The 15199-nt window shown below is 44.1% G+C and overlaps 1 protein-coding gene across 3 annotated transcripts; it reads right to left on the reverse strand.

The window, feature by feature from the left end:
• Positions 1–1186: 1186 nt before the first annotated feature.
• Positions 1187–14979, reverse strand: KELP (transcriptional coactivator p15 (PC4) family protein (KELP)). 3 transcript variants are annotated; one of them, XR_016109647.1, is made up of 4 exons: positions 14265–14979; positions 13911–14016; positions 11285–11746; positions 10485–11194 (listed from the first exon to the last, which is right to left on the reverse strand). XR_016109647.1 is itself a non-coding variant. In XM_088976714.1 (3 exons), the coding sequence occupies exons 1-3, from the start codon at positions 14850–14852 to the stop codon at positions 1517–1519; spliced, it is 789 nt and encodes a 262-aa protein (XP_088832840.1). In that variant the 5' UTR covers positions 14853–14979; the 3' UTR covers positions 1187–1516. The 3 variants fall into 3 exon arrangements, 2 of the variants coding, with proteins under 2 accessions (XP_088832840.1, XP_088832841.1); XM_088976714.1 differs by lacking the exons at positions 10485–11194; positions 11285–11746 and adding an exon at positions 1187–1611; XM_088976715.1 differs by having other exon boundaries at positions 10485–11746.
• Positions 14980–15199: the final 220 nt, after the last annotated feature.

Genomic DNA, 15199 nt, shown 5'->3' on the forward strand with positions numbered 1-15199 from the left:
CAAACTGTGCCATGTGTGTATCTTTAATGTATACAAGTGGCTAATCATGGGTAATATGGCATTTGTCATGTGTAAAATCAGATGAATCACATGAGTGATAGTGTGCTTTTGTCAAATGGAAAATGATTCTTCTGTTTTCTAAAGCATACTTTACAAAATTTTTTTACCCTAACAGTTTTCATAACAAAAATACCGAAGTAAAAGTTTTTTATGTACTTCGTACTTTCATACTATTAAAAATACAAAAATAAAAGTCTATCCAAAGCCTAAAATCCCATTAACCAACCATCCCCTTTTCAAAATCCAAAATACAAACAGGCCCTTAAACACATGTTGCAGAAACCAGAAATTAAAAGCAACGGACAATAGCTTTGTCACTTGTTTAAATAATTAACATAATAGAAAGAAACCAATTAGAGCACACCACTTTATATCGAGTTGGTATTTTCAAACCCTATCTCTTAACAGGGTTTGTTTGTTAACCGATTGAACCCAAATTGCAACTGGTCTAACCAAATAGGTCAATAATGGTCGATGGATTGCAAACATCGTTCAGTATAATGAATTTTTTTTTAACTACTAATGGACAACCAATAAGTCAATTCAGCCCATACGTTGTTATCTAGCGGCTGCTCATTAGTGATTACATTATAGTCTCTCGTTAAGAGGTAAATCAAGAATAAAAACTTCCCTTTGCTACTCAATAATTTTGTTATATTACAGTGGCATTCTACATGTGTGTAATGTTATTAATGCACGGGACTTCGTGTAAGGACTACGTGTGCCTTAAGCGTATTTAGACTACATTTGGTTTGAAGGAAAATGTAGGGAAACCTATACAAGGTTTGTGAAAGTTTCTTTAACTTTCCCTTCCTTTCCCTACTTTTTTCTTCAAACCGAACAAAGCTTTAGAGATTGTTCGGCAAATGATTGGCTTTACTTTTCAAAACAAAAAACAAGTTTTACATCAGCAAAATTAAGGCCCCTTCGGAAGGGCTGAAGCTTTGGTTCGAGGCACATTTATGGGTGGCATCAACCGATACATCAGCGTGCAAGGAAGTCACGAAGTGGTGCATATAAACGAGACAGACACAGATTTGCCCATATTCCTTTCTCTTCTGTGTAATGTGCCATGCAAAATAATCTGATAATTTCTCTGGCATGCGGCTGCGGGTTACTAGAACTCTTGTCGAATCGAATGCTTGCACATTAGCCGAAGATACCAGTTCAATACAATGAGTGACGCTAGCCCGGAAGGAACCAACCTATTTCCTTGGAATAAAATTTTCCCATCCACAAAGCCAACAAAAGGATGATAGTTTCATGTGGCGATCTCTTATACAACCACCACCTAAGTGACTAAACCAAAAACCTGAACATACACACACTAGACTTTTCAAGGACAAGTTTCAAGGCTTACTTACAGCTTACAGGATCCCCTTTCATCATTCTCTCAGCATTCAAGACAAGGTCAACACGTCTCAGTCACCTCAAAATGGGAAGGTGAGCCTTGGCCTCACCTCAACCTTGACTCCATATTCTTGATGGCGTCTTCAATTGCAGGGACAGCCTTCCTGAAGGTTGTCCATTGTTCAGTTGTCAAGCTAATTCCTGAAATACAAAAGAAGCATGCGACTTTAGCATCAACATTTGGTTCGTATAAAATAAACAACTATTCTCAACTGGACCTGCAGTACACGCCTAACGCTCAACTTTAGTCTTCATTTAATGGGTATAGCTTCATTAAATGAGTCATCACTCATCAACAAGAAGCCAGTCAATCAGAAAAGTTGTCTTATTATTTCTGATCAATGTCAATCAGATTGTTAGCACGTTAGAATCCAATTGAGTGATTTTCTTGAGGCATAATGTCAATCGATGGCCTCATCCATTCCAATAGAAAAATATTTTCTTTCCTGCATCCACAGAGATTGATACCTTATGGGATGGGCCAGTCATCAAGCATGATTTGGACTAAGCCGTCTCACAGGAAGATGCCTAATCATGCAATCCCCACCGGCCCCATCCTCACTCCCAAGAAAAATTAATAATAACAATAATAATAGTAATAATAATAATGATAATGATAATAATAATAATTAGTGATAAGAAAATGAAAGAAAAGAGAGGGAAGGAGGTGATCGAGAACAGAAACTTTATTAACAGGGGGAAAAGAAGATTTGAAGACCTTCCAAAAAAGGAGGTAAACCATAAATACAAGACCCATAAAAAAAGATGCTATCCACAAAAAATTAATTTTAGTTTTTGAACATGCAGAACACGGTACATGTTTCAATTTTCAAAACCATTTACATGCAAGCATCAGATATCCAGATTCGAACAAAATTCACAAGAACAACGACAACAACGACAATGATAATAAGTGAACAGGCATGTGAGAGGGAGAAGACAAACGGGGAAAAACATGAAGGCTTCTGGAATTTGGTAGACCACAGGCACCAAACCACTTTACTACCAGAGAGAGAGCCTACATTAGAATTCCATGCTCAACTAGAAAGTAGCCATGCTCCCTCTGCTTATACACCACTAGGGAAAAATAATAGTCTAATGCAGATTGAAACAATCATAATTCCCAACCAAATGATAACTTGACATGCATTCTCAAACCCAAAGAAATAGCTTGATAAACCATTTAGTAACGAGTAATGACAACTAAAAAACTCAGTATTATACAAGTTACCCACCTCAAGGAAACCATAACCAATCTCCATTTGGTGCTACTCTAGAGAAACTTAATTATAATAGCAGCAGAGCCATAAGCAATTTGAGTATCATCACTATTTGAGAAAGTGGGGAGGGGTGATTAGAGATGGATTCCCCTCGTATTTTGAACTCTCTTTCTTCTTCCCCTAACTTGTTGGGGTGAAAGTGGGGAGGGGTGATCATCTGAAGATTTGAGGCTTAAGGAGTCATACACCTTTATTCTTTAGCTCATTGCTCCCAGCCTCAAAGGAATTTCAAGGTTCAACACTTGAGTCTTAATTTGCCTAAGAAGGAAAGTCCAGAGCATTTTTGTCTCCCCTTGCTACCGCCATTGCATGGGCTCCTGCTCCTACACCATGTGGATTGACAGGATCACATTCTAATAGTAGCTCCCAAAGAATCCCAGCACCACTGGGCACAAGTTTGGTATTTCATAAACCTGATGGACGTCTTCTATGGGCTTTTAGTGACCCCTTGATGATGCAAATACTCCAGAAAAGACCTATCTTGCCCTCTTACAGAATTTTGAATTGCTAGAGGCATGGTTTTAATCCTTACTAAAGAGGCAAATGTTTCATCTCTGGTAATGGAAATCAATTCAGTAAATGCCACAATGTGAAGCCTAAGTGTGGGAAGAGGCTCATGGTGCCTTGCTCATTACCAAAATAAAGTCAGGATCTTCTTTTTTCTTTTTTGAGAAGAAATAATGAAGTAAGAATCTTTGACTACTATCGCATCTGATGCTAGACAGATTCCAAGAGAAGTCAATACGGTGGAAAAAAGGTAGCCACCAGACCTCAGGTGCAAAAGGGATTTAGTGACATCTCTTTACCTACCATTACCCTTTCTTTAAAAACAGGAAAAGGGAAAAAGATATTTGTGAGGACTGCTATTCCATGATTTGTTTAGAACAAAAGAAATGCCAAAATCCGCCATTAGGTAGAAACAATCTTTGGAAATTCAAACTGGCCTGATTGCTATCTGGGTGGCACTCTGGATTGTGGACCTGCAGCGGAGGAGATTTTGAGTTCTCTATAGATAATACAGTGAGAGGACAGGACAGTCCCACTCAGCTGTGTCATCAACTTCAAAATCTCTAGCGTTCGGTATTTGGTCTTCACCCATCCAAGGGGCAATCAAGTCAAACTTTCATGGTTTCTCTCCTGGCATCTGATATTAAACCCTTACTTCAGAGGCTGAATTGATATGTTCCATGGTCTATTCTCAGGTATGGGTCAAGGAAATTCAAAAGTTGTAATTGGCTGTATGAGGGATGAGGAGGGATTGATTAGCTATTTTTTCTTTTTGATCAGCAAGAGTTTAATTAGCTTTTGAGACATTTTATAAGGTAAGTGAGATATTTGGCAGCTAGAGAGAACATTTTATTTTATTGTATCCAAAGATCTCATAACTTTCCAACTGACAGATTGGCAAGGACGGTGCAGATATTGGGTGTGGCTCTTAAAGGCATCATAGGTTCTGACTGGTATTGAGACAGTCTCCTTGTACACTATTTGACATGCAGGAAGACATGGGTTCGGAATGTCATATTAATGCTGAATAGAAAAGATAAAGAGTCTGTTTTATGTAGTTTCTTTGCATGAGTTAAAGCCTCTAATGGAATTGAAGTATCAGTTTTATATACTAATAGATATTGGCTTCATGGTTGTGGCTTTCTGTCCTTCCAGTCATGGAAGGTCCAGTTTTTTATCGTCTTCTTTTACATTCCCTTACTCTTCTTTGCATCATGAATAGAGTTTATGAACATGAAGAAGAACCCAAAAAGTTTTTTTTTTTTTTGTTGAGAAATGGTAAAGCAATTTTATTAAAACTGATCAAGAGATTACAACAGCAGCCCCAAAAAAGGAGCCGAACACACCAGAACAAAGCTCAAGAACGAATTACAAATCTAGCGAACTTCTAGATCTCATCTGAGCACCAGAACCGAGGTCTGGAGACCTTTAGCAGCCGCCAAGGTTCAAAATATCAATACGCCCGATACGCCCGGCGTATCGGGCGTTTCGATACTTGTTTTTTTACTTTTTTTTTTTCAAAACTGGTTCAGGGGAGCCGGTCTAGGACCCCTCCATCCTCTGAATCTTTAACTTTATTCTGGAAGATCCTTCTATTTCTTTTAGACCAGATAGTACTAATCACTGCTGCAGGAATGGCACTCCAAACACTTTTAGTCAGCTTGGATAAACCTTGTAGATCCCAAATCCATAGCAGGTCTATAACAGAATTCGGCATGACCCAATTAAGACCCAAGGCAGAGAGAAAATGTTCCCAAATAACAGAGGAAACAGAGCAATGAATGAACAGGTGGCTGCTATCCTCTTCAACTTGACCACACAGAACCCAAAAAGAATTTGTATGTTCCTAGCCTCCAAAATAATTGGTACTCTTTTGGAGCATGTCAGTAACTCTATGGTTAAGTATACTAGCTTTTACAACCCAACAAGAATTGGTCGATGGTAGAACAAGGCCAACCGATGAATGAAAAATACCTGATAGAGAGATCTATTAGTTAGACTCTTTCAAGTGACCATCACTTTTGTCAAGAGTTGCCTAGTCACCCACCTAGGTTGTTGCCTAGGCTGCTAGGCACCTTTGGTTGGACACTTGACCTGAATGCCATGACTTGTATCAAAAAAGCACCTTTCTAGGGGACAAGGAACCCACCTAAGTGATAAGGCACCAGCCTAGGTGACAAAAACACGAGGTGGGCACTTATCGTGGTTGAGCCTTCCAAGCCACCTTCAAGGAAGCAGCACGCAGATGGTTCTCTACGCTCCCTCCTCGGTCCATCAACTCCTAGGACCAATTTGCTGACCTCTTCCTCGCCCACTTCATCAGCAGTTGACGATGCCAGAAGGCCGTCGTATCTCTCACATTGATCAAGCAAAAGCGCAGAGAAAGCCTCCGAGCATCATCGACCGATTCAAGCGGGAAGACCTTGAAGTAAGAGACCTTGATCCCTCGGTGTCCATGCACGCAGCTATCAACGGCCTCCGGCCCGAACCCCTCAAATGTTCCATCTCCAAGACCTCGCCCAAGAACAAGGCAAAATTCTTGAAGAAGGCACAAAAATACATTGTTGCCGAAGAAGTCGAGGCTAGTGAGCACCTCCATGAGCTAGAGGCCGGCCCCAACCGAGGGGTTATCAAGAAGAAGAGGAAGGAAAGAGAAGGTCGAGGCCACGGCCACACCAACAAGGACAATAATGAAAAGAAGCCATCGTCCCCTTTAGCAAGTATACACTACTCAACTCCACCTAAACGCATATACTCATGTAAGTAGGGAAGGAGGAATACATGAAGTGGCTGGCCAAAATGAAGAGGAACCCCAAAAGGGGTAACCGCAACAAATACTACAAATACCACCGCGGCACCGACCACGACACAGAGGACCACTATGAGCTCAAAAACGAGATGGAGTCCCTTATCCACCGCAGGCACTTGAAGGAGTATGTTGGGGCGACGTCGACGCCTCGTCCTCACAGCAGCAGCAACAACAACAACAACAGCATTAAGTCGGGGCCCAAGCCCATCCTGTTCTACGACACCTTTGAGAAGATGAAGTTGACGCCGGATCGATTGCAGCCGATCGATGTGCCACTAGCCAGCTTCTTCGAGGCAGCCGTCAAGCTACAAGGGAAGATCGTCCTATCAGCCACAGTAGGGACAAAGCCTCGGCAAGTCACCAAGATGACCGAGTTCTTGGTCGTGAAGATAGGCTCCCCATACAATTGCATCATTGGAAGGGCCAACCCTTCATCATTGCAAGAAAGTCCAGGGGAACCAACAAGCAGTTAGCCAGTGGTTTATGGCGGCACTAAAAGGCAAGAATAAAGAAGCTTTGCCGTTGGAGGGGCTCGACCTCAAGGACGAACCAGCAAGCCAAGGCCATCCGGCCGAGGACCTCATTTAGGTTCCCCTAGACGAGGTCGAGCCCGAGAAGACGATGTGTGTCGAGTCACACCTTCCTCAAGACACACTTTCCAAACTTGTAAGCTTCCTCAAAACTAACGCCAACGCCTTTGCTTAGTCTACTGCTGGCATGCTAGGAATTGACCCCTCGATAATTACTCATAGGCTAAGTGTGGACCTGAGTTGTAGGCCAATTCAGCAAAAGAATAGGAACTTTGCACCAGAGCATTGGAAAGCCATCGGAGAGGAGGTAGATAAGCTACTCGATGTCAACTTCATACGAGTGGTACATTAACCTAAATGGTTGTCTAACGTGGTCATGGTTAAGAAAGCCACTGGGAAGTGGCAAATATGTATTGACTTCACAAATATCAACAAGGCCTGCCCCAAGGAAACTTTCCTTTGCCGAGGATTGATCACCTCGTCAATGTCACCACAAGATACGAGATGTTAAGCTTCATGGATGCCTTTCTGAGTACAACTAGATCAAGATGCACCCCGACGACGAAGAAAAGACCTCGTTCATCACTGAGCACGGAACCTACTACTATAAGGTGATGCCTTTTGGAATGAAGAACATCGGGGCCACCTATTAGTAGTTGGTGAACAAGGTCTTCAAGGACCAGATGGGGAGTAACGTCTAAGCCTACGTCGACGACACGGTGATGAAGAGCCTAAAAGCTAGCCAACACACGGACCTTGGCAAGACCTTTGAAATATTGAGAAAATACAACATGAAGCTAAACCCTAACAAGTGTGCCTTCGGCATCACCTTGGGAAAGTTTTTGGGCTTCATGGTTACCCAACGAGGCATAGAGGCCAACCTTGAGAAAATACAGGCCATACTTGGCATGGAACCACCTCGGTCCATCAAGGAACCCAGAGACTCACCGGCTAAGTGCAGCTCTCAATCGATTCATGTCAAAGTCAGCCAACCGTTGCATACCCTTCTTCCGAGTTATCAAGAAGCTGAAGGACTTCCAATGGACTAAAGAGTGTCAGAAAGCCTTTGAAGAATTGAACTCCTACCTCGCCTCGCCTCCACTGCTCGTGTGGCCCCTCCCGGAAGAGACCTTGCTCTTATACCTCTTGATCGAGGACGCAGTTGTCAACTCTATTCTGGTACGTGAAGATGGAGTACAAAGTCCAATCTACTATGTCAATAAGATCCTCTACAACACCGAGACCAGATACTCTGAGGTGGAGAAGCTAACATTTGCATTGGTGGTCTCGGCTAGGAAGCTAAGGCCCTACTTCCAGGCTCATAGCATTACAATACTAACTAGCCAACCCCTCTAGTCAATACTCTCCAAACCAGAGACCTCGGGTTGGCTGACCAAATGGGCCATCGAGCTGTCAAAGTTTGACTTGCGCTACCAGCCGAGGCCCGCAATCAAAGCACAAGCACTGGCAAACTTCTTAGTGGAATGCACCTTTAACAGTGCCCTCGACCAGGCCCCCAAGGAGAATGAAAGGCCTTGGTCTACCTGGAGATTGTGGATGGATCCTCCAATGCCAAAGGAAGCAGAGCAGGCATCATACTTCTCACCTCAAATGATAGTGAGGTGGAGTATGTGCTACGGTTCGACTTCCCTGACCCCAACAAAGAAGTCGAGTACAAGGCCCTACTTGCCAAACTACAGCTCACCAAAGAACCTCAATGCCAAGCACATTGAGGTTTGCAATGACTCACAACTGGTTGTGAACCAAGTGAATGGGGAGTACGAAACCAGAGAATCAAACATGGCTAAGTACTTGGCTAGGGTTCGGGAGCTAACCAACCACTTCCAACACATTGCCCTACATCAGGTCCCATGGGCCAAGAACGCGAGAGTCGACACCCTATTTTAACTGGCAAGCAGCTCGAAGTCGACCCTTGGCCGCACTGTACATGTTGAGAAACTTGCACAGCCCAACATTGAAGAGAAGCAGTTGTACCCCGTCCAAGCCTAGTCCTACTTGATGGATCCCATCCTCGCCTATCTACAGCACGAGCAACTGCCCTTCGACAAGAATGAAGCAAGGAAAGTCCGATGGCAGTCAGCGCATTACACCCTGCTCGAAGGCAAATAATACAAAAGGTCCTTCACCTTGACTTACCTTAGACGCCTCCGCCAAGAGTAGGGCAAGTACGTACTCCAAGAGATCTACAAAAGCATCTACAGCAACCACCTGTGAAGTAGAGCTCTAGCACAAAAAGCACTAAGGCAATGATACTTTTGGCCAACCATACAAAAGGATGCCGCCAAGCTAGTGCAAAAATGTGATCGATGCCAAAGACATTCTAACATCCCTCATCGGCCTACCACGTCCCTCTTGAACCTCAACAACCCATGACCCTTTGCGAAATAGGGAGTGGATCTCCTCAGACCATTCCCTCAAGCCACTGGGAACAAGAAATGCCTCGTTGTCACAATGGACTACTTCAATAAGTGGGTTGAAGCCGAGCCCTTAGCAACCATCACGGCTAAGACGATCCGAAGCTGCTTCTAGAAAATCATCATTTATTGTTTTGGCATCCCCCACATTCTTGTCATAGACAATGGCCGGAAATTTGACAATGCAAGGTTCAGAGAATGGTGTACAAGTCCTGGAATAAAACAGCAATACACCTCGGTCAACTACCCCCAAACCAACGGGCTAGCCAAGGTCACCAACAGAACCATCCTAGAGGTATTGAAGACAAGACTGGACAAAGCCAAGGGACTTTGGGAAGATGAGCTATACAACATCTTATGGACCTATAGGACAACACCTCAAACCGTCATAGGTGAGACCCCATTCAACTTGACATATGGGACCGAGGTTGTCATCCCAACAAAGATCGGCCAGTCAATGCTTCGGACCGATGGGTTCCATGAAGCTGAGAACGATGATGAGTTAAGAAACAATCTAGACCTGTTCGAAGGCGTCCAAAAGTATGCTCAAATCAGGGCCACGCCCTATCTGCAAAGAGTTGCCAGATACTACAACTCCCGGGTGAAAGAGCGTCACTTCAAGGAAGGTGACCCTGTCCTCAAGAAAGTCATGGTGTCTGAGCTCGGCGTTGGAAAACTTGGCCCCAATTGGGAAGGGCCCTACAAAGTCAAGTAGGTGGTCGACCTCAACACCTTTCAGCTGGAATACATGAGTGGAAGGCCAGTACCTCGTACTTGGAACTCCGAGAACCTCCAAATGTACTATCAATGATGTAAAAATGATTAGCGAAAGTTTTGATAATAAAGTGTGCAAGTTCCTCTCACCTCGACTTTGGCCACTTTGGTGTATATGTTCTTGTCTCCCTCAAACGCCAAGACCCCTCAACCAAACGACTGGCCGCAGCATACAACCTTCACCAAAATTACACGCTCGGACTGAACGTTAGCCCAAGGCACACGACCCTCAAAGGGTCATACACCTAGTCACCTTTTAACTAAGGCAAGAACTTGTGGGACCTCGGCCATCAAGTGGCCTTTGGCATCGGCCTAACACTCAACATAAAGCACCGGCGAACAAACACAATAAAAGATTAATGTTATCTCACTAAGGCAAAGAAATTCCACGACCTTGGCCAAGCCCCATTAGTTGGGCCTCAGCCACGCACGTGTCCAGTCTCCAAACCCTTAAGGAAGACAATGTCAGGCCGACTAAGGCAATCACCTCCCAAGACCTCGGTGACTAGGGTCGACCTCGGCTTAGCAACCTCAAGGATAACGCCTTTGCGAGGAACTAAGCCAGGGCTTACAAGTTTTTTGCAACTTATGCCTCTTTGAGGGGGCATCAACCCCTTGCATAAATATAAAAAAAAAAAAAAAAAAAAAGACAAAAGGAAAACAAGAAAGAAACTACTAGTTAGACAAAAAACTTGGTATTTTCATTAACTCGACTCTTTACAAAAAACCGGCCTCTAATGGGGGAGGCCAAGCCCCTTATAAAAAGATGACAAAAGAAAAAAGCAAGGCATTGTACGAAGGAAAGAAAAAAGCAAAAAGTTGTCCGAAGGGAGCCTTGGCCCTACGCAAGCATCTTCATAGTCTCGATGTTGATGCGCTCGTTGGTCGCCTCTGGTTGTGCATGCTGCTCGTCACCGCCTCGACTGGCCCCGTCGCCTCGGCCACTTGTTGGTCTGAAGGTTGGACCCTCAGCTAGCTAACATCAAAGTATGGGAAAAGCACCAGCACCTGAGCCTTAGTGTCGTTGGTGCCCTCCAAGTATGAATCGACACCGAACCAGGCCATCTCTTCCTTGTAGGCTTCAAAGGCCTTCTACTCCTCCACAGCTTGAGTCGAGGCCTCTTGCAACTTCTGCTCCACCTCCTTAAGCTTTTCCCCCACCTCATCCAAGGAGACCCTTGCAGCCCTAAGTTGCTCCCTCTTCACCATCACCTTGGCCTTGAGCTTCTTTCAACAGTCGTGCTCCCCACGAGCCACCTCGACAAAGGCCTCGACTAACCCACTCCTCGGCCAACTGGCACTTCAACTGTTTGTTCTCCTCTTGAGAAGACTAGAGTTGTTGCAACAAGACAGCCACTTTGCCGCAAAGGGCGATGATGCAGGAAGGCGCTTGCAGAGACACAAAGAGAAAACCTTCATCAACTGAAAAGGCAAAGTAAAAAGGAGCAAACCACTAAGTACAGGAAGATCAAGTCTTACCTTGGCCAGCCCGTCCAACAAGGTGTCCCGAACCCCCTGGATGGAGACCTGAGTCCAAGACTGCCAATCCCCCGTCAAAAGCATCCCTGTCACCAAGGCTCGACCGACACCAGGGTTGCTAAGGTTGTCGCCCTCCCTAACATTCCAATTAAGGTGAAAGAGCCTGTGTGAAGACAACAGTATGTTTTCGTAGGGGTCGAACAAGTGAGGCCCCAATTGTCGAGAGCCTCTGGCAACACCCTCTGTTAGGTAGTCCCTCATCGCCAGCCTCTTCGCACTTTGAGTTTGAGGAGCTTCGACCGGTCGTTTGGGCGTTGGCCGCCCTCCTCTTGGCCTCGGCTGGCGCCTTCGCCCGAGGTGGTTCCTTCCCAACGGGCCTCTTCAAAGGCCCCTCAGTCGGGCCCTTCTTAGAGTTCGCCCTGGCCAGCTACATAAACTTGTCCTTCATGCCACAATCCAGTTCTACAACAAAGAACGTGTTAGAAGGACAAAGAAAACGAAGACAATGACGTAACTAGCCAACAACGGGAGTGCCTATACTGAGGGGGCAGGGTTGAGACTCGCCTGATGTTTTAAAAGCGCAAGGCGCAAAAAAGGCACAAGAACCATTTTGCACCTAAGGCACGTGTCTTTTTGAAGCAAGGTGCACAATTTAAGAAAATGCAAAAAAATCAAAAAATTATAAAACATAATATTAATAAAAATATTAACGTTTTAAAATAAATGTTTTAAAAAACCTATTATCTAAAATTAAAATACATAAATATAGTATGTAAAGCATATTCAAATGAGAATTTAAAAATGAAACCAAACATACAAAACACTTTCAAGCATATAAAACCCACAATTTTTTTTTTCTCAATTGCATCAAGTAGCTAATGTGATATATTACATTCCTAATTTTACGGGCCACCTTTTTTGCCACGCCCCTCGAGGCAAGCCCAAACAAGTGGGTTTTAAGAAGATATTTTATTAAGATGAATGAATGGACATTACCAAATAGGGGGTTCTTGAAGCTTCGGTGAGCGAGCAAACTCTATTTGGTAATGTTGTCCATTCATTCATCTTAATAAAATATCTTCTTAAAAGCAATTTAAACTATAAAATTATTATTTTTTGTGTAAAATCTAAGAATTTAAGACCCTAATATGGACTTGTTTGGGCTGGCCTCGAGGAGCGTGGCACAGGTGTCTGGCCCAGCGGCCAGACTTAAAAAAAGGGAAAAAGCAGCAAATTTTCAAAAGGCACACGCTTGGGCTAAGGCACAAGGCGCACCAGGTGTGCACCTCTTGAATGGGCTACACACCTAGGACCCGGGCGAGGCGCCTACCCTAAATCACTAGACTAGCCTACACTCCGTTACTAGGGGCTCGGTGTGAATCATCCCCATCAACCGTATCTGAGTCATCATGGCAAACTCCCCATTATTGTATAGCCTAATCCTCTCGGGCAGCTAGTCCGGCATCCCCCAGTCAAATCGGAAGGACCATCCCTCTAGACAAGAGATGAAGAAATACTTATTCCAGTTGTGGAAAGACGACGAGTTGTCCACCACCCTACCTTGTCGGCTCTAGAAATACCACAAACCGTCCCCCGTGGGATGCTTCCTTAAGGAGAATAGACCCTGAAAGATATTCAAGGTCATGGACACACCTCAAAGGCGACCCATGACCAGCATAGTCACTATGATCCTAACCGCATTTGGAGCAAGTTGGTTGAGGGAGATATTGTAGTAGTTGAGGAGTTTTGGGATGAGATGAGGCAAAGGGAAACGGAGGATAAAGTGGAGGTAGTGCTCATGTACATACACCTCCCTCTTGGTTGACCGCCACAGCCAATCACCGATACTAGGGAATCTAACCCTATAGCCCCCGGGTATATGATACATCTCAAAAAGAATCATCACTTGCTCCTTGTCGAGCTCACTGTCAAGATCAAAGCGGGGGAAATGCATCAGCGTCATGCCTCAGCCTTCGGCCTCGACAAGCTCCTCAGTAGTAGGTTCAACTTCCTCCGACTCCACCACTTTAGAATGCAATGGAGCATTCCCTATGGCGTCGACCCTCGGTCTTGTGGAGCTAGTACTTTCATCGGGAGAATCCCTGCCCTGTCGGTCGTGCTCGACTCCCTAGGGGCAGTCCTCTCCCTCAATACCAGTGCCCGAGGGGAGCACCCGAGGGGAGCTCTCAGATGCATTGATGTCACTCCCATGGCAAGCTCAACTATAAAAGGGGGCGCCCATATCAAAGTAAATCCATCTTGCTCACACTTGCTCTCTTGCATTTAGAATCTCGAGAGACCTCCTCTGAGCTCTTAAGGACTAAGCTTTGAGCTCTCGTCTCACGCCTAGTCCGACCCCTCTTTAGCACCTAACTTTGACTATCGGAGTCCTCACCCCTGGGATAACACCCGGGGCCTCTAACGTGTTCTCTTCACTTCTCGTAGGTCTGACCTGTCGGCCTGGAACGTCATTGCCCTCAGCCCCATCTTTGGCAGCAACAATATTTTTTCCATATCATAGTCGAACCCTACCATGAATATTGTTTGAAACTTGACAAAAAGACAACCCTACAAAGCTTAGTAGTTAAATATATAAATCAGAAAAAGACAAAAATTTTCTTACAACCTTTGGAGGAAGGAAGTTGTTTTCCATCCTTTTCGTAGTACTCCCTTATCGAAACCAAAGTCTTCCCTCTGAAATCTTGGATTGTCACTCTTCTCTTGTTGGATAGCTGCAAGAGACACACCGTATTAGATTTTACATAACACAGTTATCAGAGAAAACAACAACTAACCGGCCGGCCAAAAAACTAAAATAAAATACAAAAAAGGACTGAAGTGTCACGACTCACTCAAATCCCTCGTGCAAACTGAATAGGGTTTAAGATAGATGGTTATGGTAAAGGGTTCAATTAATTTTTAAAATAGAAAGCAGGATTTTATGAAATGCTTTTTTGGGGCTTAGAAAGGCAATGCTTACTTTGCAAATGATGAGATCTCCATCATCATCGTACTCTTTCGCAGAGTTTCTCGACTTCCTTTCCTCTTCTTCCTCCTCTTGTTCACCTTCTTCGTCTGCCTCCTTGGTTTCTTCATCCGGTGCTGTGCCCTTAACCTGCTCCTCTTCCTCCTTCGATACGAGGAATGACTCCACGACGCGCCTGACGAAACGCTTGTATTCTGTACCAGAGAGGTCGATCCCGAGCTTCTCTGCAGCCGAGTTTCGAACCTTGAACTCCGTCATCGCATCCATGTCCGAGCTTCTTAAGATCTCCAACACCGTTTCTTCGATTTTATGTTGCGTTTCGGGGTCCATTTCAGGCAAAAATTGAAAGGCAGAGAGAGAGAGAGAGAGATTTTTCGGCAATCTGATTTCGATACGGTGACGACTTGGTTTTGGCTTTTTGTTACCAGACCGGAATACAATTTCTTTCGTAACGTCGGGATTTAGGGCAACGACGCAACGTACTCCGCTTAGTACCATGTTGACAGCTGCACTCATTTGAGCACCATTGATTGTCCAATGGAGTAAACAATCTGAACCCTTTTGATTGGAATCTAAATACATTTTTGTATAAATCAACTTAATAAATTTGACTTATGATTTCATTTTGCTTTTTGCTAGTACGAATTAGTCATTACTAGGCGTAAAAAAAATGAAAATGAATGCTGATTGTGGATTAATGACAAATTTACGGGCAAAATGCAATTGATTGCGAGGGCTACTAATACACTATGTGGTTGTAATTTTAAAATTCTAAAGTACGCTGTAGTATACTTTTCCGTAAAAAGAAAGGAAAAAAAAAAAACGGAAAAGTACGGGCAGGTTTAATGCAGACTTCTGATTTCTACCGTAAAAAAAACTACATATTATGCATTTTTATCCGTCTTGAATTAGCATTAATTCTGAGCTAG

This window comes from Nelumbo lutea, chromosome 3 (genome assembly GCF_056320005.1).
Source record: "Nelumbo lutea isolate HS-2025 chromosome 3, American lotus-T2T, whole genome shotgun sequence".
Lineage (NCBI taxonomy): Eukaryota > Viridiplantae > Streptophyta > Magnoliopsida > Proteales > Nelumbonaceae > Nelumbo > Nelumbo lutea.